General features: G+C 45.2%; 1 protein-coding gene across 1 annotated transcript in view; it reads right to left on the bottom strand.

The window, feature by feature from the left end:
• The window catches only part of LOC120028485 (roundabout homolog 1-like), a 335,749-nt gene extending 326,465 nt beyond the window's left edge, over positions 1 to 9,284 (bottom strand). The window contains exon 1 of the mRNA XM_038973689.1: positions 9,059 to 9,284. Within this exon, the coding sequence (XP_038829617.1) occupies positions 9,059 to 9,284 (226 nt within the window). The remainder of the gene's footprint in view (positions 1 to 9,058) is intronic.
• Positions 9,285 to 25,516: the final 16,232 nt, after the last annotated feature.

The raw sequence follows: 25,516 nt of genomic DNA, 5'->3' as shown, positions 1-25,516 counted from the left end.
AGCAGGCAGACATAGGAGGACAGATATCAGGCTGAGAAAGGAGGACAGATAGCAGGCTGAGATAAGAGGACAGATAGCAAGATAAGATAGGAGGACAGATATCAGGCAGAGATAGGAGGACAGATAGCAGGCTGAGATAGCAGGACAGATAGCAGGCTGAGATAGGAGGACAGATAGCAGACTGAGATAGGACAGATAGCAGGCTGAGATAGGAGCCATTTAGCGTTTAGCAACAGGATGAATCATCTGATAACAGGGGACCACGTGATGGACGTGATTATCAACGTACTACCTCTGACAGAGCCAGACGGCAACCAGCAAGTCATCACAGGTTCTGGGAGGGGTAAAGATTCCCTCCCGGCCCTCCCTTCCCCCCTCTCCATCCCTCCCTACCTCCCCCTCTCCCTCACTCCCTCCCCCTCTCCCTACCTCACTGATAAGCCTTACCTTATGATGACCATAAAGTGCTAGTAATGAAGATGGTTCACTGATAATGTAGAAACAATACAGATGTAATTACATGGAACTGACCAAATTGTTGAATATCTCAGCGATATTTAAATAATCTATAATGACTGTCAGCAATCGTGGCTTTTCGAGTAACACAAGACTGTCAGATTTCCCCAGCACACATAGTTCATTTCATTTGGTAGCAACAAGAACACATGTAATTGGTTAATGATTCATATCAACATCTAGGCCTAATCCAGGACCAAGCCAGTAAGCATCTGTTGACCAGTCCAGCTCTATTAGCACCCCTTCCATCTCATGGTCACATGTCTGTCTGTCTGTCTGTCTGTCTGTCTGTCTGTCTGTCTGTCTGTCTGTCTGTCTGTCTGTCTGTCTGTCTGCCTGCCTGCCTGCCTGCCTGCCTGCCTGCCTGCCTGTCTGTCTGTCTGTCTGTCTGTCTGTCTGTCTGTCTGTCTGTCTGTCTGTCTGTCTGTCTGTCTGCCTGCCTGCCTGCCTGCCTGTCTGTCGGCCTGTCTGTCTCTCCATCCCAGGATAACACAGACATCCCCAGACCCAGTCCAAGTGCGACCTGTAATTAGAAACCATGATGTCTGGAGGGGGAGATCCTAGTTCAGACAGGAGCATTCCTGACACAGCCCCAGCAGCCCAGGGAGAATCAGTCCTGCTCTGCTTTGCCACGGAGGCTGAAATGTGAACCCTGACCTCTATCTCTGCAGGCGCTTGTCAAAGCGGTACACTGTTTCCTCACACCAATGACTGACGCCTGCAAGAGTTCCCACCACTACCTATACCACCAATCTCTCTCTGCCTCTCTCAAGTCAATTCAATGGGCTTTATTGGCATGGGAAACATATGATTATAATGCCAAAGCAAATGGAATAGACTCTCTCTCTGTCTCTCTCTCTCTCTCTCTCTCTCTCTCTCTCTCTCTCTCTCTCTCTCTCTCTCTCTCTCTCTCTCTCTCTCTCTCTCTCTCTCTCTCTCTCTCTCTCTCTCTCTCTCTCTCTCTCTCTCTCTCTCTCTCTCTCTCTCTCTCTCTCTCTCTCTCTCTCTCTCTCTCTCTCTCTCTCTCTCTCTCTCTCTCTCAGCTCACTTAGCACCACAGAAAACAAGGATGCAATTCAGTAAACCAATCAGCAAGAGGAATGAGCCTGTGGGCTCAGAAATGACAATGTCCTCTTCAGATACTGAGTCTGACAGAGGCGCACATAAACCACCCTGAATTTCAATCACAGAGAATTATGTAATGCTTGGTTTTATTGACCTCTGTGTTTGCAAGGCACATATAAATCAAACCTCTCCCCTAGCACCGTAAACATCTTTACAACTTCCATTTCAGTTTCAGTTACCAGGTTTTTATGGAGTCAATCTGCTTAATTATTATCACTATCATACCCAGCCATATCATTTCTTCATTTACTTTTAAATTCATGATCTACTGAAAGAGTAAGTGTTTTAACGCATATTAGGCAGAATACTAACCATTAAGTACATGTAGCCTATAATATTCTGCCAGGTTTAAACTGGAAAACAATTAGCTGAGATTTAGATGTAATTACATAGGCCAACTGAAGCTATAATATACTGCAATCAAAAGGAGAGTGGAAGTCATAGCTGTTTCTTTGAATAGTAGCCTACCTTTCATGAGTTTAGAATCAACTGGAAAGACATCAAAGTTGCATTCTGTGAAACGCTGCTTTATGTTGCGGTTGGAATGAGATGGCAAAATACACTACCAATAGTATGTGGACACACCATCAAAATTAGTGGATTCGGATTTTTCAGCTACACCCGTTGCTGACAGGTGTATACAATCGAGCACACAGCCATGCAATCTCCATAGACAAACATTGGCAGTAGAATGGCCCATACTGAAGAGCTCAGTGACATTCAACGTAGCACTGTCCTAGGATGCCACCTTTCCAACAAGTCAGTTCATCTGCCCTGCTAGAGCTGCCCCGGTCAACTGTAAGTGCTGTTATTGTGAAGTGGAAACATCTAGGAGCAACAACGGCTCAGCTGCAAAGTGGTAGGCCACACAATATCACAGAACGGGACTGCCATCTGTCCTCGGTTGCAACACTCACTACTAAGTTCCAAACTGCCTTTGGAAGCAACATCAGCACAAAAACTGTTAGTCTGGAGCTTCATGAAATGGGTTTCCATGGCTGAGCAGCCACACACAAGCATAAGCTCACCATGCACAATGACAAGCGTCGGCTGGAGTGGTGTAAAGCTTGCCGCCATTGAACTCTGGAGCAGTGGAAATGCGTTCTCTGGTGTGAGGATTCACGCTTCATCATCTGCCAGTACAACGAACGAATCTGGGTTTGGCGGATGCCAGGAGAACGCTACCTGCCCGAGTGCATAGTGCCAACTGTAAAGTTTGGTGGATGAGGAACAATGGTCTGGGGCTGTTTTTCATGGTTCGGGCTAGGCCCCTTAGTTCCAGTGAAGGAAAATATTAACGCTACAGCATACAATAACATTCTAGACAATTCTGTGCTTCCAACTTTTGGCAACTGTTTGGGGAAGGCCCTTTCCTGTTTCCGCATGACAATGTCCCCGTGCACAAAGCGAGGTCCATACAGAAATGGTTTCTCGAGATCGGTGTGAAAGAACTTGACTGGCCTGCACAGAGCCCTGACCTCAACCCCATCGAACACCTTTGGGATGAATGGGAATGCTGACTGCGAGCCAGGCCTAATCGCCCAACATCAGTGTCCAGTGTTCTAGTGGCTGAATGGATGCAAGTCCCAGCAGCAATGTTCCAATATCTAATGGAAAGCCTTCCCAGAAGAGTGGAGGCTGTTATAGCAGCAAAGGGGGGAACAACTCCATATTAATGCCCATGATTTTGGAATGAGATGTTTCGACGAGCAGGTCTCCACATACTTTTGGTCATGTAGTGTACCTCACTCTGGGATGTGTATGAGCAACTGACCTGGAAGGTCCAGCCAGCAGTGTTGTGTGGCTGTTATGTCACAGCTGCTCCTGACATCACTCCTTTGCTAAAGCAACACAACGAGAAAGTCTGGCGAGACACAAACCAAACAGCAGCCAATAGAAGAAAAAAATGATTATGTCTGAGTTATGGATTGCTGAACAATGTTTTTGATGCCAAAATGCCACCAGCAAAATGGTGTATGAATGAAATGAATGCCACATTGTATATATGCATTTTCATTTAGACAAGTAGAACAAGTTCCTACAGCACCACACAAAGCTACACAGTAGTTGCAACAGAATAAGAGTAGTTATAAGACAGAATGTAAAACTGGCCACCCATCTCTATCATGTCCAAACAGAACACAGATGAGCTGGTGTAGGTACGACACTAGTTACCACAGCCACAACGTCATAAGCCCATCAATTCCTACATTTTCTCTTCTTAAAATGGGATTTTAAACCTAACCCTAACCTTAACCCTTACCTTCAGTACAGGACTTGTCACAGTGCTAACCTTATGCCTAACCTTAATCTTCAATTAAGACCAAAAAGCTATTTTTGTTTTCAAGGATTTTTTAAGATACAGCCAATTTTGACTTTGTGGCTGTGGTAACTAGTGAAAAACACACGCTATCGCCAGGACAAACACTGCACCTCAATCTCCACCACTGTCTGAGTGATGAGGGCCTCCCACAGGAATCACTGTGACAGGTCTGCGTACTGCACACGGTTAAATCAGTTCAGGGTTAGAAAGCTATTCCACCCTCTCATCCAGCCCTGAAAGTAGACTTTTTGCAGTCAAGAGCAAGAGAACGTTTCCAGTGTCACCAGTACGGTGTAACCTGATGTACTCTTCAGTAGGCTTTGATTTTGAATTGTTAGATACTACTGCACTGTTGGAGCTAGGAACACAAGCATTTAGCTACACTCGCAATAACATCTGCTATATATGTGTATGTGACCAAAACATGTTTATTGTATTTGATTGATCATGCTGTTCATGCCAAGAGAAGTAGGTATATAGGCCAATCAGCACGTTGCATGTTATTGTATGATTCAGTTGGTCTTAAAGAAAAACCACCATCTGAAGCTCTTGTTGTTTGAAGTGCATTTAATTGGCACTTCTGTACATTAATTCATAGCCTATTCATTCCTGAATTTTCTTCTGATTTTAAAATGTGTAGGCTTATTTCACATTATATAGCCTAGCAAACGAAAACATGTGCTGTCTACACCCCTTGCCAGTAAAGAACAAACAAAAAAACATTTTGCCCCAACACTGATTTTAAATGTTTAGGTTCACAGTTCTGTTTCACACTTTCATCATTTACTTGCTATATAAAAAGTATAGACCTAGGATATGTTTCTTACCAACGAGGGTTGGTACAATGTATTATCATACAGTATGGCCTACAATGGATATATTATGCAGTAAAATTAGTTGTGCCATTCAATTACATAATATTCATTTTATATTCATACCAAATGTCCGACCCAAGTGACCTGTCCAAATACAAAGCAGCCTGGGAATGATCAATTGCCTACCTGAGCACACATGGAGAATTCCAAGTAACACCGCAATCCCAATAGAAGTTGGCGACATTATTCAACGTCTCTCGTCTGAGAATATTGCTTGATTTATCCAAATTATTCGTGAAATACTTCAAACAATCCACTCCTTCATAATCTTGATGTCAATTACAAAACTGTTTTCAGAATTCCGCGAAAATGACTTAATCAAATAGTTAATGATTTGTTGATATTAGCTTAATAATAAAATGTTATTCCAATATAGGTGACGTCTCAAACGTAGTATTCCATGAATTGTGGAGAATAAAAAATCTACCGAGAACAAACTACTCGCAAAATGGGAATAGGACGCGCGTGCTCTGCGCTGTATTAATAGTTATAAATGCCGTGAAATCCAAAGCGATGGAAGCAAGTTTCGATTATTGTTTTACATGTTATTTAGTTAGGTAGATGTTTAGAACAGTTCTATCGCTTCTTGGAGTTTGTCGTCCCGTCTTGCGTTCTCGTTTAACGGGCATCTGTATAATCCAATTCAAATAATCATTTTCCCATTCATATGGATAATAAAGTAAGGAAATTACAGACAACAATCCGAAGAGAAATCACCACAAGGTAATTTGTGCCAAAAGAAAATCAGTGGACGTCCGTTGTAAACCCCTCAGAGATAATGGATGCTTGTAGTCACATCAGTACGGTCCGTTTTTGAATCTGTCACTTGACAACGGGAACTTCCGAAGTTTCTTTTCTCCGGGTTTAGCTAGGACAAAGTCTGGAGACTGTAGCTTCGATCCATTGGTCGCGGATCACTCCTACTTTTCCATAACTTCAGTGGCCCTTGGGTTACTCAAATTTTGCTCCACAAAATCGTATTTGAGTTTTCGAATCCCCTGTGAGCGCCGCGGACCCCTTCACCTCGGGCAGGGGGTTCTCATTCACATGCACAGCGCCTCATTCACTGGAGCTGAATGCCTCGTCAAATAGTACGTGCCATTCTCCCCCCTTCAAGAAGCTTACAATTGGTTTTTCCAATTGAAGAAATTTAACCTCTTCCAGGCTGGATTGGAGAGCGCAGCGCAGATCAGCTGTCAACTATTTTCAGTTACTGAGGTGACTGTTAACATTTATGTATGTAGTCTACCACACTACAATGATGGCTGTTATTCACAGTTCCCATGCATGTGGTAAACCTGTAGGTAGCCTGTGTGTGTGAACGGTAGATCTTTCCCTGTTCTTACAAATCTGGATGTTATACTAAGCAATAGTATATAATAATAATAATAATAATAATAATATTAACAATAATAATAACAACAACAATCATAATTACCATAATAATAATAACAATAATCATAATTATAATAATAATAATCGTAGAATATAATAGGACATAATATACTACAATATAGAATAGAACATACAACCTGGTTTGGTTGACTTACAATATATACTACAATATAGAATAGAACAAACAAAAATACAAGTATTAGCCTATAACCTATATAATAAAATGTTATATCAAAATGAATGCACAGAAGCCGTTGGGCTATCAAATCATGACATGTTTGTGTGCAATGCGCGACTAAAGTCTAGTTCTCGTACAGTAAGACAAAAGAGCGCTGTTGGCATTAGGACTAGCTGTTGTACACTCCCAATCCCATGCTTTGGCTTACTGCTGGGGCGAGATACACATCTAATCAGTCAATTAAAATTCACTTATGGCCGATTATCCTGGAACTAGGTTTCCCTTAACTACGATCAAATATTATATAATCTACTTTAAAATGTGTAAGATTAGCTAAACGAGAAAATCATAACCTAAATCGAATTTACCGTATTTACAGGCTAAAACCTTCAGATAGTCCAAGTGGTCTATTATTTATTGTAGGCCTATTGTTTTTCCACATGATAAGATAAAAGATACTCAAAATAGAATTACAACATTTTGTCATTGTCTTTTCAATGCAGTTTACCAGCTTTTTTTCAACATTTAATTAATTATAGTGAAAAATTGTCTAGTCTGTGATTTTAGACAATACTCCAGAGATGACAGATATTCATTAATAAAGATATTTGAACTTGATTAATTTTTTGAGTAAATGTTTTATGTAAAAGGTTCATGAAAAAAATGACATTGATTGCATTAATTAAGAATCTAAATAAAACGTAATTTCATAGCCCATAGAGCCTATAATTTCAGCTCAGGCCCTCTCCTTTGAGGTCGTATTAGTTACCCAGCAGCGCCCTCCAGTGAGAGTTAGTGGAACCCCACCATCATGGGCATATCGCCATCTTTATCCGCGATGCAGCCGTTATTGACAACACACAGACAGAATAAATTTATTACGAAAATGAAAATATATTGTTATACCATAAGAACAACTGTAGCCTATCCACCCCTTTGTGTACAATGCGTTGATTTTATTTAGTTATGCTTCATTGTATGTAGGATGAGGAATATAATGGACAGGAGTCCATAATGACATTCAGATTATATCTAAAAGTGAGTCAGTCATTCAATCTATTTCTCAGTGTCATTCATTCCTCTCCATTTAGGTCTCAAATGTGATTCTGCTCTTTTCTTTAACCAGTCTCAGTGTTCTACAGTGTGTTGCTCCTGAAAGGCTGCCACCAGTCCTTTAATTGCCCTGGTTCTGCCACTGGCTGCTCACCTGAATACTTCCAAATGGAATTGTAACTTTTCCCGGCGCCAACAGGAGATAACAGTACAAGACTGAAACATACAGGCGATTATGGACCCTGGCTTCACTGAGACCAGCAACATGGGGTCTGACTGAGAGGACTGGCATTGGGAGAGATATTCACTGACTGCAGGCAGATGTGTTGTAGATTATTTTAGAAAGTGAAGAAGGAAAATCCTACAAAACTCAGGTAGCTACAGTAACAATGTAATGTTGTGTCTTCTATGATGCTTGGTGTCCCAGGTCTAAACCAGTCCCTGATTAGAGGGGAACTTGGTGTCCCAGGTCTAAACCAGTCCCTGATTAGAGGGGAACTTGGTGTCCCAGGTCTAAACCAGTCCCTGATTAGAGGGGAACTTGGTGTCCCAGGTCTAAACCAGTCCCTGATTAGAGGGGAACTTGGTGTCCCAGGTCTAAACCAGTCCCTGATTAGAGGGGAACTTGGTGTCCCAGGTCTAAACCAGTCCCTGATTAGAGGGGAACTTGGTGTCCCAGGTCTAAACCAGTCCCTGATTAGAGGGGAACTTGGTGTCCCAGGTCTAAACCAGTCCCTGATTAGAAGGGAAGAATGAAAAAAAGTGGAACTAGCTTCGAGGTCCAGATTTGAATTTGAGGGACTAACATTAATTCTGAGAAGTAAGTAACCAAACACAACACAAGCAGACAATAGCTCAGATATCATTTATACAAATACTGAAAATATATTTTTCTTTGTTTTACTATCGACATTAGACTTGGAGCAAATGTGCTCTGTTTCCTCTCAATTGCCTACGACAGCCATCCATCCATACAGTATCAGATGACAATCGCTGAGCTTCTCTCCAAACAGGCAGCCTCTCCCGCGCAGATCTCCTCTCTATCGCAGAGCAGGCGACCTTGATCAGAACAGCACAGAGGCAGAACAAATAACATATTTGTCTTGGCTGTGACAGCAGTGAGCCGGGAGAGGAGACATTAGAGTGCTTTTAACACCACAGTCATTTTTCCTTTCCTTGGCACAACCTCCATGAAGAGAAAACATGAAAGGACAGCCAACTTTTCCACCCTTCCCTACATCCCACTCCAGGAAACATCAACTTGTGAAGATTACAATAACTCAAACATCGTCCTCAATTAGTAGGAAAAGGGATGCATATGTTGTCAGGAGATTCAAGCCAAAGTTTGGGGTCAATTAATTTGTAAAAGCTCCAGGCTTCTCCATCCATCGATAGAATGCACATATCATTTGGTTAGACTTACTGTGGAAGATGTGGTTACATTTGGTTAGACTTACTGTGGAAGATGTGGTTACATTTGGTTAGACTTACTGTGGAAGATGTGGTTACATTTGGTTAGACTTACTGTGGAAGATGTGGTTACATTTGGTTAGACTTACTGTGGAAGATGTGGTTACATTTGGTTAGACTTACTGTGGAAGATGTGGTTACATTTGTGTGTCTTGCTGCCGTGGTGTCTCAGAGGTAGGGGGTCTTGGTGGGGCCCCTGAGTCTTCCCCTGCTGTCTCTTACACCAGTTGGGCGGAGAGCTCCACAGACCAGCGTGGCGAGGGGCCCCATGATGAGGACCCTTATGAGGGAAGACCCCCAACATCACCAGCATGGCCAACATCACCACCAGCAGAGATACAGGCTGCATGGTGCCTGCTGTAATAACACAGATCCACTGGGATAGATCCTTTTCACAGCCACGTCAACAGCAACAACTCATATCCAGGTCCTAGTCTGATATTCCCAAATCTGAGGAGTCCAGCGGTAGTTTAAGATCCCAGTGTCAAGCAATGTGTCCAGTACCAGATTCCAAAATACACTTCAGTAACAATTTCATTGCCTGACACTTTCAATACAAAGAGAAGAATCCACCTGGGTTTAATTGGTGACAGACCTATTCTTTCAAATACAGGTTCAGCTTGAGAAGACGGTTATACAGCACCATGCAGAGAGAACTATGAGATCCAATGGCATTTCAGAACTAAACTCAGAGATGAAAAGTTGCCAAAGCGATAATCAACACTATATACAATGTGCATGGTGGCGTTCATCCCCTTTCTCTCTCTCTCCCCAGAAAGCTTAATGGACAGGCCATCTTCTCTCCCCCCCCCTCTCTCTCTCTCCAGCCAGCTCAATGGAGAGGCCTTCTTCTCTCCTCTCCTCTTTCTGTCCTATTCTTCCTGATAACTCTCTTTTCTTTTTAATATTCAAAGGGAGTTTGTGGACGTTTCTTCTTTTTTTGTGATATGTGTGTGTGGTGTGTGTGTGTGGAGCGGGACTGGGGACCCTGCAGACCGCATGCTGTGTGTCCCTTTCAGGCGTGTTGGAGCCTTCACAAAGCCCGGGCCGCCCCAGCCCAGAGGTGACTGAGAGGGTGACACACATGCCGGGCCTGGCGAGGGAGCCCACATTCTCTTCCCCCTGACTAAGGCTATTTAATGCATTTCATTCCCACCCTATCACTTCACAAAACAAGATGACATAAAACTAAAAACTTTCCCCCTGGAAAAAGATACTCCCCATTGAGAGGCAAATACAGCCCAAAGACAGAAAAACAAGAAAGTTCTCTTCCTCCCCAGAGAAACATGCCTCTAGGGAACGTATACTCCAGTGGAGGCTCCTCAGAGGAGGAAGGGGAGGACGATCCTCAGTGAATGTCATAAAAATCAAAATGGTAAAACATTTAAAAAGTTATCCTTTTTAAGATAAAACTAAACTAAATATAATCATGTCACCAAATAAATGATTAAAACACTCTATTTTGCAAAGAAGGTCTACAGTATCCTCAACAGCACTCTGTCGGGTAGCACCATGGTGTAGCCAGAGGAAAGCTAGCTTCCTTCCTCCTCTGGGTACATTGACTTCAAAACCTAAGAGGCTCTTGGTTCTCAGCCTCTTCCAAAGACTTACACAGTAATTATGACAACTTCCGGAGGACATCCTCCAACCTGTCAGAGCTATTGCATCATGAACTGACATGTTGTCCACCCAATCAAAGGATCAGAGAATGAATCTCGTACTGAAAGCACAAGCTACAGCCAGCTAGCACTGCAGTGTATAAAATGTGGTGAGTAGTTGACTCAAAGAGAGAGAAAGACAATAGTTGAACAGTTTTCAACAAATTAATTTAATCATAATGAAGGAGAAATAAGAGAGAAATAGAGAGATTGCAATTTTTTTCACTTTCAGTTTCACTTACTTAGCTAGCAAATGCAGCAAGCTAGTTTAGCCTACAGAAACACCCTGCTCAAATAGAGGGATGCTATGTTAGCTAGCTGGCTATGACTATCCAACACAACACTGGAACTCTTCCAAGTCAAGGTAAGCTTTTGGTGTTACTAATTTATTTATCCACCGGGGCCTGCCGGTGTAACTGCTTACTGACTATACATGAACGTTACTGCATGATTGTAACGGGTTAACTAACGTGTTAGTTCTATTAGCTGTGCTGACTATGATGTTACTTTAGCTAAAATGGTGACAAAGATGTAGGCTGTGTGTAGCGGTTTAGGAAAGGTTGTTTCGCCTGGTCACATACAGCTGATGTGTTGTACGTTGAAGTCCACAAGCGAAGGGAAGAGAAGGAATACAATGTGGCTGCTATGAGAGTGAACTGTGTTTACGCGTGATCAGGTGTGTATTCATTCCGCCGATTCTGTTGAAATACGTTTCTTAAACGAAAGCAAATGGAACAAAACGGGGATAAACATAACTGAATTTGTCCAATAGAAACTCTCGTTTGCAACTGTTGGACTAATGATTACACCCTAGATCAGCTAGATGCAGGCAAGAGTGTGCAAGGCGGTATCAAATGTCACTGTCACCTCAAATTTGTCTCTCGACCTGTGTGCCCCTACGTTGTAAACTTTCATTCATAGGCTAGGTTGTAGCAACCTCATGATGGGTAGAGGGACAATTAGAGCATCATGTAGTAGCCTCAACTTAACGCTGTTATATTGAACTGGGTGAATGGAATATAAATGAGAGTCATGTAATATGCTGTAAAAGAAATAAGGCCATGGTCAAAAAATGTCCTCCATTATCTTAAACGGCACTGGTATACTCCACTGCCTGAGAAGTCTTATGGCATGACTCTATAATATAATGCCAAAATAAAGCTTGTGAAGAATCATTTGCAGAGTCACCTTGGACTGACTGAAGCAAAGAAGGCTCTGTATCCTGACCATGCTTCATTCACCCTGCTCACTCCTCTCATCCTTTTACCCTTCACACTCTGTCCTCGGTGGAGGAATCATCCATTTATTTATTTGGAAAGGTTTCTTTAAATTCCCTGGCTTTTGTCAGGCTGTGTTGGGCGCTGCGTCTCCAAGGTGTTTACAAAAGATAAACACAAATAACTTTATGAGTCAGAGCCAGGGTTTGTGTTTGATTGAGCCCTTTCAACGGTTTCAAGACAATCCCAAAACGTCTGGAGGGTTTAGGTGTGTCTGTTTGGGGGCTGTGAACCAGTTTACAGACTCCAGCAGTGGTGTAAAGTACTTAAGTAAAAAAAAAAAAAAGTACTATTTAAGTAGTTTTTTGATGTATCTGTACTTTACTTTACTATGTATATCTTTGACTATTTTTACTTTTGCTTCACTACATTCCTTAAGAAAATCGTATACTTTTTACTACATACATTTTCCTTGACACCCAAAAGTACTTGTTACATTTTGAATGCTTGGCAGGACAGGAATACGGTCCAATTCACACACAAATCAACAGAACATCCCTGGTCATCCCGACTGCCTCTAATCCGGTGGACTCACTAAACACACAGGCTTCATTTGTAAATGATGTCTGAGTGTTGGAGTGTGCCCCTGGCTATCTGTAATGATGTCTGAGTGTTGGAGTGTGCCCCTGGCTATCTGTAATGATGTCTGAGTGTTGGAGTGTGCCCCTGGCTATCTGTAATGATGTCTGAGTGTTGGAGTGTGCCCCTGGCTATCTGTAATGATGTCTGAGTGTTGGAGTGTGCCCCTGGCTATCTGTAATGATGTCTGAGTGTTGGAGTGTGCCCCTGGCTATCCGGACATTTAAAAAACAAGAAAATGGTGCCGTCTGGTTTGCTTAATATAAGGAATTTTAAATGATTTATACTTTTACTTTTACTTTTGATACTTAAGTATATTTTAGTAATTACATGTACTTTTGATATTTAAGTATATTTTATTCAAGTAGGATTTTACTGGGTGACTTTCACTTGAATCATTTTCTATTAAGGCATTTTTACTTATACTCAAGTATGACAATTGGGTACTTTTTCCTCCACTGGGCATTAGATATGTGAGCCTCTATCTGAGCTGACTGATGGTACACCTGGTGACCGCGGTGTCCTTCGTAAGGAAAGGGGATGTTTATGGACATGCTGGACTGTAGAGGGATAGAGAGGTTGGGAGACTGGAATGAGTAGACTGTCTGGCTGACAGCATCGATTTGCATCAGCATCTCCTAGTACAGGTTCCTCTCTCTTCTCTGTAGACACCAGCTCCAGACCAGTGGATGAGCAGAAGCCCAGTGGTGCAGACTGATAGGATTACCTATGGCTTATTATGTTCATTCTATCACTTCCTCTCAGATGGAATAACTCTGTCTTTTTCCACCCTACTTCCTGTAGAAAGTAACTAGTGTATGAGTGATACAGGATGTAATGTTGGTGACATGACTCACAGAGATCCTGTACATCATGTGGAATGGTGAGGCCTCTGTGTCACACAGTGGGTTGATTGAGAAGAAGAGGACCGTCTGTATTCTACGTTGTGGTCCTCTTGGGAGATATACAGAATCCAGTGGCATGACAGATACACTACTTAGCATTAGCTGGAGGACGGAGCAGGAAGTGGGGTGAGTGAGGAGGACAGACTACATCTCAAGCTGTCTCAGACTGAAATATTTGTACTCAGAGGGAGATGACCTGGAGTCACGAGGAAGTAACAAATCATACTGCTGTCACTGTACTCCTCCAGCTGCAATGGGAGCCCGCAAATCATCTCTGATTGGACGTTGAGGGAGCGGTGCGGCTCAGAGCACACAACACAGACCATAACCATCCTTATGAGACTATTAATGCTCACATCAAGCAACACTAATACACTGCATCTAATGAAATATTTCACTATTCAGAAATTGACAAATGGCATGTGAACAGTATACATTTAATCCATCTGTTTCTTAAAAGCTACAAATGTGCAATACATCTCTGTTAATAGCTGTACATCAGAAGATAATGTTGTTAACATTGGAACAGGTAGAACTAACACGTCATTATGGTAAAGATTTATCTCTCAGGCACATAGTAAATCACAGGAACATAACGTCGAGCTTTCACCCCCGCTAGACAGTCTGACACATACAGAAGACAGGAGACAGGATATAGTGAAGGTCTAAGGCCTCAGGCAGGGGGTTCGAACCCTGACATAGAGGGAGAGACTTATGGACAGAGACACATGGGCAGATTCCGTAGGGACTGGATGTGAAATACTAAATGCAGTCATATCATCTCCCTGGGACACAGAGGAGACTGTCAGACTCTCTCTCTCTCTCTGTCTCTCTCTCTCTCTCTCTCTCTCTCTCTCTCTTGCCATTTACAATGTTGTTTGTGCTCCACTGGTTACCCTTTTCTCATGGCAACGGACCACGAATCTTTGCTTTATGGTTGATTCTTTCCAGTGTGTCAAATAGTTATCTTTTTGCTGTCTCATAATTTGGTTGGTTCTAAATGTGTTTCTATCCCGGGGCTCTGTGGGATCTGTTTGTATTTGTGAACAGAGCCCCAGAACCAGCTGGCTGAGGGGACTCTTCTCTAGGTTCATGTAGAAAATGTGTGGGCATCGCCTCTCTCTCTCTCTCTCTCTCTCGCTCAATTCAATTCAGTTCAAGGGGCTTTATTGGCATGGGAAACATATGTTAACATTGCCAAAGCAAGTGAGGTAGATAATATACAAAAGTGAAATAAACATTAACAATAAACAGTAAACATTACATCTCTCTCTCTCTCTCTCTCTCTCTCTCTCTCTCTCTCTCTCTCTCTCTCTCTCTCTCTCTCTCTCTCTCTCTCTCTCTCTCTCTCTCTCTCTCTCTCTCTCTCTCTCTCTCTCTCTCTCTCTCTCTCTCTCTCTCTCTCTCTCTCTCTCTCTCTCTCTCTCTCTCTCTCTCTCTCTCTCTCTCTCTCTCTCTCTCTCTCTCTCTCTCTCTCTCTCTCTCTCTCTCTCTCTCTCTCTCTCTCTCTCTCTCTCTCTCTCTCTCTCTCTCTTCCATGAACAACTCTCAGGTATCCCAGATCTCTGTGTCACAACCCAAGAATGTGTCTCAAAGCTAGCCATCTGGTTTCCAGCCCAGCCAGAATAAAGTAAACCTGCACAAGTAAACCCTACAAACCAGCCAAAACGCCATGTAAAAAGGCAAACAATGTTTCCTGTCAACATCACATGCATGAATTCACTAAGAAGAACAGGGAGAAAGAGAGAGAAAGCAGAAAGAGGAGACAGAGAAAGAGAGAGGGAGAGGATATAGTGAGGGAGAGGGGGGAGAGAGGGAGAGGATATAGTGAGGGAGAGGGGGAGAGAGGGAGAGAGGGGAGAAAGGGAGAGGGGGAGAGAGGGAGAGGGGGTAGAGATTGGGAGAGAGATGGAGAGGATAGAGAGAGGGAGAGAGAGAGAGAGAGAGGGGGAGGATAGAGGGGGAGAGAGGAGAGAGGGGGGAGAGAGGGAGAGAGGGGGAGAGAGGATAGAGTGAGGGATAGAGGGGGAGAGAGGGAGGATAGAGAGAGGGAAAGAGGGCGGAGGATAGGGAGAAGGGGAGGATAGAGAGAGCGAGAGAGGTGGGGATGATATAGAGAATTGGAGAGAGGGAGGATAGAGGGGGACATGGGGGAGGATAGAGAGAGGGAGAGAGAGGGAGAGGGTAGAGGGGGGAGGATAGGGAGAGGGGGAGAGAGGGAAAGGATAGAGAGGGAGAGAGGATAGAGAGAGGGAGAGATGGGGAGTATGGAGGTTAGAGAGGGGGAGAGATGGGGAGAGAGGGGGGAGAGAGATAGGGAGAGGGGGAGAGGATAGAGAGAGGGACAGAGATGGAGAGAGGGGGAGAAGATAGATAGAGGGAGAGAGAGGGGGAGAGGATAGAGAGAGGGGAGAGGATAGAGAGAGGGGGGAGAGAGAGGGGGGAGAGGATAGAGAGGGAGAGAGTATAGGGAGAGGATAGAGAGGGGAGAGGGTAGAGATAGGGGGAGAGGATAGTGAGAGGGGGAGAGGGTAGAGAGAGGGGGAGTGGATGGAGAGAGGGGGAGTGGATAGAGAGAGGGGGAGAGAAGGGGAGAGGGGGGGAGAGGATAGAGTGAGGGGGAGAGAAGGGGAGAGGGGGGAGAGGATAGAGAGAGGGGGAGAGGGGGGATGCCACAGAGAGGATAGAGAGAGGGAGAGATGGGGAGAGAGGGGGGAGAGAGATAGGGAGAGGGGGAGAGGATAGAGAGAGGGACAGAGATGGAGAGAGGGGGAGAAGATAGAGAGAGGGAGAGAGAGGGGAGAGGATAGAGATAGGGGGAGAGGGTAGAGATAGGGGGAGAGGATAGAGAGTAGAAGAGGGGGAGAAGATAGAGAGTAGAGAGAGAGGAGGAGAGGATAGAGAGAGGGGGAGAGGATAGAAAGAGGGGGGAGAGAGAGGGGGGAGAGGATAGAGAGCGAGAGAGTATAGGGAGAGGATAGAGAGGGGGAGAGGGTAGAGATAGGTGGAGAGGATAGTGAGAGGGGGAGAGGATAGAGAGAGAGAGAGAGGATAGAGAGATGGGAGTGGATAGAGAGAGGGGGAGAGAGGGGGAGAGAGGATAGAGAGAGAGAGGGGAGATGATAGAGAGAGGGGGAGAGAGGGCCAGAGGGGGAGAGGATAGAGTGAGGGAGAGCGTGGAAGAGGATAGAGAGAGGGGGAGTGGATAGAGAGAGGGGGAGAGGATAGAGAGAGGTGGAGAGGATGGAGAGAGAGGGAGTGGATAGAGAGAGGGGGAGAGAAGGGGAGAGGGGGGGAGAGGATAGAGTGAGGGGGAGAGAAGGGGAGAGAAGGTGAGAGGGGGGAGAGGATAGAGAGAGGGGGAGAGAGGGGGATGCCACAGTGAGGATAGAGAGAGGGAGAGAGGATAGAGAGAGGGAGAGAGGATAGAGAGAGGGGGAGAGAAGGGGAGAGGATAGAGAGAGAGGGAGAGAGGGGGATGCCACAGTGAGGATAGAGAGAGGAGGAGAGGATAGAGAGAGGGGGAGAGGATAGAGAGGAGAGAGAGGGGGAGAGGATAGAGAGAGGGGGAGAGAGGGGGATGCCACAGTGAGGCAAGGGGCACAATGAGGGGGAGGGTGATAAACAGGCTGTTGCTTTTCCGCTTGCCAGCGCAGACTCAGTCCCCCTCTCCCAGGGTCTTTTAATGGGTCTCACATTAGCTTCTGTTTAGCGTCAGCACCAACATGGCCTGTGGAGAATGATTAAAATAAGCCTGCTATCATGGAAGGTCCTGACAACAACAACAAAACACAGTCAGTCTCCTGTAACTCTCCTGCTATTTTATTTTGAGGATAGAGAGAAAGGGGGAGAGGATATAGGGAGAGAGGGGGAGAGAGGAAAGAGATACGGAGGGAGGGGGAGAGAGGGAGAAAGGATAGAGAGAGGAAGAGAGGGGGAGTATCGCGAGAGGGAGAGAGGGGTGGTAGAGAGAGAGGGGAGAGGATAGAGAATGGAGGAGAGAGCGTGGATAGAGAGGGGGAGAGAGGGAGAGAGGGGGAGAGAGGAAAGAGTGAGGGAGAGAGGGGGAGAGGGGAAGAGAGGGAGGGAGATAGGGGGATAGAGAGAGCAAGAGAGGTAGGGAGGATAGAGAGAGGTGGAGAGAGGGAGGATAGAGAGAGGGAGAGGGGAGGAGGATAGAGAGAGGGAGAGAGAGACAGGGGGAGAGGATAGAGAGAGGGGGAGAGGATAGAGAGAGGGAGAGAGGGGGAAAGTATAGAGAGAGGGAGAGAGAGGGGGAGAGGATAGAGAGAGGGAGAGAGGGAGAGAGGGGGAGAGGATAGAGAGAGGGAGAGAGGGGGAGAGGATAGAGAGAGGAAGAGAGAGAGAGAGAGAGAGATTGGGAGAGGATAGTGAGAGGGGGAGTGGATAGAGAGAGGGGGAGAGAGATTGGGAGAGGATAGAGAAAGGTGGAGTGGATGGAGAGAGGGGGAGAGGATAGAGAGAGGGGGAGAGAAGGGGAGAGGGTAGAGAGAGGGGGAGAGAGGGGGATGCCACAGTGAGGCAAGGGGCACAATGAGGGGGAGGGTGATAAACAGGCTGTTGCTTTTCCGCTTGCCAGCGCAGACTCAGTCCCCCTCTCCCAGGGTCTTTTAATGGGTCTCACATTAGCTTCTGTTTAGCGTCAGCACCAACATGGCCTGTGGAGAATGATTAAAATAAGCCTGCTATCATGGAAGGTCCTGACAACAACAACAAAACACAGTCAGTCTCCTGTAACTCCCCTGCTATTTTATTTTGATGTAAGACGTTATTGTGGCCAGACTATACATTCCCTGTCATTCGTTTATCGTCTGTATTTGTTCCTACATAAGACTTCTGTGTCCCACTAAGGAGAGATTTAGTTTCACGCATCAGGAATACATTTGTGCATGTGAGGTATGACCTACGAGACACTGCCGGGTATTGAATAAAGAAGTTGAACATTACAGATTGATATGCTCCACTTCTCCACTGTGACTGTACTCTAGTCTACGGCAGCCACGCTGTGTAGCCACGCTGTGTAGCCACGCTGTGTAACCACGCTGTGCAGCCACGCTGTGCAGCCACGCTGTGCAGCCACGCTGTGCAGCCACGCTGTGTAGCCACGCTGTGTAGCCACGCTGTGCAGCCACGCTGTGTAGCCACGCTGTGTAACCACGCTGTGCAGCCACGCTGTGCAGCCACGCTGTGCAGCCACGCTGTGCAGCCACGCTGTGTAGCCACGCTGTGCAGCCACGCTGTGTAGCCACGCTGTGCAGCCACGCTGTGTAGCCACGCTGTGCAGCCACGCTGTGCAGCCACGCTGTGTAGCCACGCTGTGTAGCCACGCTGTGTAGCCACGCTGTGTATTGACATGCACGGCTGCACTGGCAGAACGGGCCGACAAGATTTGAACACAATTAGAGGAAACAAACGTGTCTCTGCTGACTGGGACTCTCTCTCGTCTCATTGTCATGTCACAGCTTGTTGAATGACCTACGTCCTGCTCCCGTCCCCTCTCTCTCTCCTCTCTCTCTCCTCTCTCTCTCCCTCATAGAGAAGCAGGGTGGGAGAAACAAGTAGCATTGTCTTTTCATGCTTAATTGGCTTAATTGGTTTAGTGGCTGGAGAGGTTTTAATGACAGAGCGAGAGGGAGAGCATTAACTGAGCAAAGAGATGCTTTTGTCTTCAACTGTATTGGGCCCTCATCACAATGGTCTCCTCAGCCAATCAGAGCATGACAAGCTGCTGGACAAGACCCTGACCAGCAGTGGAGCTCCATAAGTAAAACAAACCCAGTGTTCTCATGGTGAATGATGTCACAACGTTGGTCATTTACCTCTTAGTTACATTGTTGCTTCATCAATTACCAGTGTTCTGTTCTTTTCAGTACTTTGTAACAGTCAAGCAATTTGTAATTACTAAATATGCTGACAAAGAAACAGGTTGAACACCAACATTCAGTCAAGCAAACGTTATTTAATGTCTGCCAGAAAATCATTATTTTATAATCTCACAATAAAGAGGGATTTTACAGCACATTGGGCTAAAAAATAGATTAGCTTCAGAAGCCTGTGATAAAGCTTAGCATTGGTATTCATTTTACCAGACTGTCAGAAAAATTGAAAGAAAATTTAGAAAACGTTGACATCTTAAATCAGTGACAAAAGAGCTGAGTTTCCTGCCAGGTCGCAGGACTGAAAGGAATAGAGCGAGAGAGACATGGTCATGTGATGAGGAAGAGGGGGAGGAGGAAAAAGAGAGAGTATGGGAGAGACATGGTATTGTGGTGGGGGTAAGGAAGAGAGGGAGGAGCAGGAGAGCGGGTAGGAAATGGGGGAGGAAGAGAGAAGGGGGAAACTCCACAGCTTCATGATGAGGTTGTCCGGGTAGCCTACACCCTGGGGTGAGGGCGCGGAGTGTGTGTGTGTGTGTGTGTGTGTGCGTGCGTGCGTGCGTGCGTGCGTGCGTGCGTGCGTGCGTGCGTGCGTGCGTGCGTGCGCCTCCAAACAATGCCATTGCTCGATGAGGTTATTCCACTGCTATTGCTGACTCATGTTCTACCTTTTAAGGGATGTCATGATTGCTATTTGTCAAGGGAAGATGGCGCCAACAGTCATGGCAGCTCTGCTTCTAGCGCCTAAGGAACTTTGCAGTATTTTGTTTTTTTGTGTGTGTTATTTCTTACATTATTAGCCCAGAATGTTTTTGGGTGTTATTACATACAGCCGGGAAATAACTTTCGGATATCAGAGAGGTGGTAACTCACCAGAATTACGACCAGGAATGCGACTTTCCCTAATTGGATCCTTTGTTCGTACCCCCCAGGGCAATATAACTTATTCCAGAAGCTGTTCCAAAACACAGCCGGTAGAGAAGAGGTATTCGGAGTGGACTTCTAGTCTGACTCAGGAGGCGGGCACACCATCCACCGCTTCCGAGTATATTACTCGCTAATGTTCAGTCTCTGGACAATACAGTAGACAAGATCAGGGTGAGGATCTTCTTCCAGAGAGACATCAGGGATACTGTCCCTGTCCATACAGCCAGCTCTGTTCTCGGTACATCGCGTAGATAGGAATAAAGAAAGGTGGGGTTGTATTTTTCATGATTAACTACTCATGATGTGATTGCGATAACATACAGAATCTCAAGTCCTTTTGTTCAACCGACCTAGAACGCCTCACAAATCAAATGCCGACTGTATTACCTCCCAAGATAATTATCTTTGGTTATAGTCACAGCCGTGTAAATTTCCCCTCAAGCCGATACCATGATGGCCCTCAAAGAACTACACTGGACTTTATGCAAACTGGAAACCACATATCCCGAGGCCGCATTTATTGTAGCTGTGGATTTTAACAAAGCAAATATGAGGAAAAGACTTCCAAAGTTCTACCGACACATTGACCGTAGTACACACTCTGGAAAAACATTGTACGACTGCTACTCAGTGGTCTACAAGACCCTCCCCCACACTCCCTTCCGAAAATCTGATCACGACTCAATTTTTCTTTCTCCTCTCCTCCTATAGGCAGAAACTCAAACAGGAAGTACCCGTGCTGATGTCTATTCAACGCTGGTTTGACAAATCAGAATTCATGCTTCAAGATTGTTTTGATATGTTCCGGGTAGCCTCTGAGAATAACACACAGATATGGTGATTAAGTTCATCAGGAAAAGTAGAGGATATGTTATTCCCACTGTGACTATTAAAACCTCCCCAAACCAGAAACCGTGGATAGATGGCAGCATTCGCGCAAAACTGAAAGCATGAACCACCGCATTTAACCATAGCAATGCGACTGGGAATACGGCCAAATACAAACAGTGAAGTTATTCCTTCCGTAAGGCAATCAAACAGGCAAAACGTCAGTACAGAGACAAAGTTGAGTCGGAATTCAACGGCTCAGACACGAGACGTATGTGGCAGGGTCTATAGTCAATCTCGGACTACAAAGGGAAAAGTTTAGGACACCGACATCTTTCTCCCAGACAAGCTAAACACCTTCTTCACCCGCATTGAGGATAACACGGTGCCACCGCGTGGCCTACTCCCAAGGACTGTGGGCTCTCCTTATCCGTGGCCAACGTAAGATATTTAAGCGTGTTAAACCTCGCAAAGCTGCCGGCCCATATGGCATCCCTAGCCGCGTACTCAGAGCATGCGCAGACCAGCTGGCTGGAGAGTTTACGGACATATTCAATCTCTCCCTATCCCAGTCTGCTGTCCCCACTTGCTTCAAGATGTCTACCATTGTTCCTGTAACCAAGAAAGCAAAGGTAACTGAACTAAATGACTATCACCCTGTAGCACTCACTTCTGTCATCATGAAGTGCTTTAGACTAGTTAAGGATCATTTCACCTGCGCCTTACCTGACACCCTAGACGTACTTCAATTTGCATACCGCCCCAATAGATCCACAGATGAAGCAATCGCCATCGCCATCGCACTGCGCACTGCCCTATCCCATCTGGACAAGAGGAATACCTATGTAGGAATGCTGTTCATTGACTATAGCTCAGCCTTCAACACCATAGTACCCTCCAAGCTCATCATTAAGCTTGGGGCTCTGGGTCTGAACCCTGTGCAACTGGGTCCTGGACTTCCTGACGGGCCTCCCCCAGGTGGTGAAGGTAGGAAACAACACCTCCACTACGCTGATCCTGATTACCAACAATGACGAGACAGCCTACAGGGAGGAGGTGAGGACCCTGGCAGAGTGGTGTCAGGAAATAACTTCTCCCTCAACGTCAACAAAACAAAGGAGCTGATCTTGGATTTCACAAGACAGCAGAGGGAGCACACCCCTATCCACATCGACGGGAACGCAGAGGAGAAAGTGAAAAGCTTCGTTCCTCAGAGTACACGTTACTGACAATCTGAAATGGTCCACCCGTACAGTGCCTCTTCAACCTCAGGCGGCTGAAGAAATTCATCTTGGCTCCTAAGACCCTCACAAACCTTTATAGATGCACAATTGAATGCATCCTGTCAGTGTGTATCACCGCCTGGTATGGCAACTGCACCGCCCGCTACCGCAAGGCTCTCCAGAGGGTGGTGCGATCTGCCCCACGCATCCCTGGGGGGAAACTACCTGCCCTGCAAGACACCTACAGCACCCAATGTCACAGGAAGGCCAAAAATATAAACAAGAAAATCAACCACTCGAAAATCAACCACGGCCTGTTCACCCAGCTATCATATAGAAGGCGAGGTCAGTACAGGTGCATCAAAGCTGGGACAGAGAGACTGAAAAACATCTATCTCAAGTCCATCAGACTGTTAAATAGCCATCACTACCCGGCTACCACCTGGTTACTTAACCCTGCACCTTAGAGGCTGCAGCACTGTATACATAGACATGGAATCACTGGTCACTTTAATAATGGAACACTATTCACTTTAATAATGTTTACATACTGCTTACTCATTTCATATGTCTATACTGTATACCATTCCGACATTTCTCATCCTAATATTTATATATTTCTAAATTCCATGATTTTACTTTTAGATGTGTATGTATTGTTGTGAACTGTTAGATATTACTGCAGTGTTGGAGCTAGGAACACAAGCATTTAGCTACACTCGCAATAACATTGATCTGTTCTGTGTGGACAAAAACTAAGCTATGCAGTATACTTTTTCAATTTGGTGTCTATTTTGAAGCAACTAGCCTTGATAAGAGATGCTAAAATGCTGTGAGTGCTGCAGAATAGCCATTGGTTGTCAGGGTCAGTTGGCTAAAGACATGGGGTGTTTCTCAAAATGCATACAACTGTGCTCCAAGCACGCAAATTGGAGCAAGGGAGGGTCGGGGTATGAGTCCAAATCAAAGTATGCGAAACAGAGCACGAACGTTCTGCAATTCGGTTTGTACTCGGAAAGTAATCTGATCCCTTCCCTTTTTCCACATTTTGTTTCCACATAAAAGCAAAACAAAAACAGATTTTTAGATTTTTTTGCAAATTTCTTAAAAATATTAAACAGAAAAACCTTATTTACTTAAGAATTCAGACTCTTTGCTATGAGACTCGAATTTGAGCTCAGTTGCATCCTGTTTCCATTGATCATCCTTCAGATGTTTCAACAACTTGATTGGGTTCCACCTGTGGTCAATTCTATTGAATGGACATGATTTGGAAAGGCACACACCTGTCTATATAAGGTCCCACATTTGACAGTGCATGGCAGAGCAAAAACCAAGCCATGAGGTCAAAGGAATTGTCTGTAGGGCTCTGAGACAGGATTGTGTCGAGGCACAGATCTGGGAAAGGGTACCAAAACATTTCTGCAGCGTTGAAGGTCCCCAAGAACACAGTGGCCTCCATCATTCTTAAATGGAAGAACTTTAGTATCAACAAGACTCATCCTAGAGCTGACCGTCCGTGCAAACTGAGCAATCGGGGGAGAGGGGCCTTGGTCAGGGAGATGACCAAGAACCCGATGGTCATTCTGACAGAGCTCCAGAGTTCCTCTGTGGAGATGGGATAAACTTCCAGAAGCACAATCATCTCTGCAGCACTCTACCAGTGAGGCCTTTATGGTAGAGTGGCCAGACAGAAGCCACTCCTCAGTAAAAGGCATATGACAGCCCACTTGGAGTTTGCCAAAAGGTACCTGAAGGACTCTCAGACCATGAAAAACAAGATTCTCTGGTCTTATGAAACCAAGATTGAACTCTTTGGCCTGAATTCCAAGTGTCACGTCTGGAGGAAACCTGGCACCATCCCTATGGTGAAGCATGGTGGTGGCAGCATCATGCTGTGGGGATGTTTAACAGCGGCAGGGTGACTAGTCAGGATTGAGGGAAAGATGAAGGGAGAAAAGTACATAGAGATCCTTGATCAAAACCTGCTCCAGAGCATTTAGGAACCTCAGACTGGGGCGAAGGTTCACCTTCCAACAGGACAACAACCCTAAAAGCACACAGCCAAGACAATGCAGGAGTGGCTTTGGGACAAGTCTCAATGTCCTTGAGTGGCCCAGCCAGAGCCCGGACTTGAACCCGATCTAACATCTCTGGAGAGACCTGAAAATAGCTGCGCAGCGACACTCTCCAGCCAACCTGACAGAGCTTGAGAGGATCGGCAGAGAGGAATGGGAGAAACTCCCCAAATACAGGTGTGCCAAGCTTGTAGCGGCATACCCAAGAAGAGTTGAGGCTCTAATGCTGTAATCGCTTACAAAGGTGCTTCAACAAAGTACTGGGTAAAAGGTCTGAATAGTTATGTAATTGTGATATTTCAATTTTTTTCTTTTAAATAGCCGTTTTTACATTGTCATCATGGGGTATTGTGTGTAGATTGACGATGGGAAAAAAACTATTTAATCCATTTAGAATAAGGCTGTAACGTAACAAATGTTGAAAAATTCAAGGGGTACGAATACTTTCCGAATGCACTGTATGCAAAGAAATATGACGCAACCACTTAAAAAAAAAAAGAAAATGTATTGAAATCAATGTCGGCCATTATTTGAGCTGTAGCGAGAGAAAATACACATTTCATACGAAATGTGTGAAATGTTACCTCTTCACATCTCATATGTTGCCTGACTACAATATTTTATCTAGGTACGTTAATAAGTACATGCTGTGTTCATTTTTGCATGATAACCTGCCTACGTACCGTAGATAGCAAGCACATAATAAGTCAATAGGGCTAACTGGCTAACTACTAGTATTGTTGGCTAGCCAGATAGCAACGAAGAATTGTTAGCTAGGTACCCAAAAAGATTTTACATCTATCTTGCAATACAGTATGGGGAGCGGGAGGTAATACAGTAGGGGGAGTGGGAGGTAATACAGTAGGGGGAGTGGGAGGTAATACAGTAGGGGGAGTGGGAGGTAATACAGTAGGGGGAGTGGGAGGTAATACAGTAGGGGGAGTGGGAGGTAATACAGTAGGGGGAGTGGGGGGTAATACAGTAGGGGGAGGTGGAGGTAATACAGTAGGGGGAGTGGGGGGTAATACAGTAGGGGGAGTGGGAGGTAATACAGTAGGGGGAGTGGGAGGTAATACAGTAGGGGGAGTGGGGGGTAATACAGTAGGGGGAGTGGGAGGTAATACAGTAGGGGGAGTGGGAGGTAATACAGTAGGGGGAGTGGGAGGTAATACAGTAGGGGAGGTGGGAGGTAATACAGTAGGGGGAGTG

The sequence above is a fragment of the Salvelinus namaycush genome, chromosome 34, assembly GCF_016432855.1.
Source record: "Salvelinus namaycush isolate Seneca chromosome 34, SaNama_1.0, whole genome shotgun sequence".
NCBI lineage: Eukaryota > Metazoa > Chordata > Actinopteri > Salmoniformes > Salmonidae > Salvelinus > Salvelinus namaycush.
The sequence above is the reverse complement of the archived record's forward strand: the minus strand, read 5'-3'. Positions and strand labels throughout refer to the sequence as shown.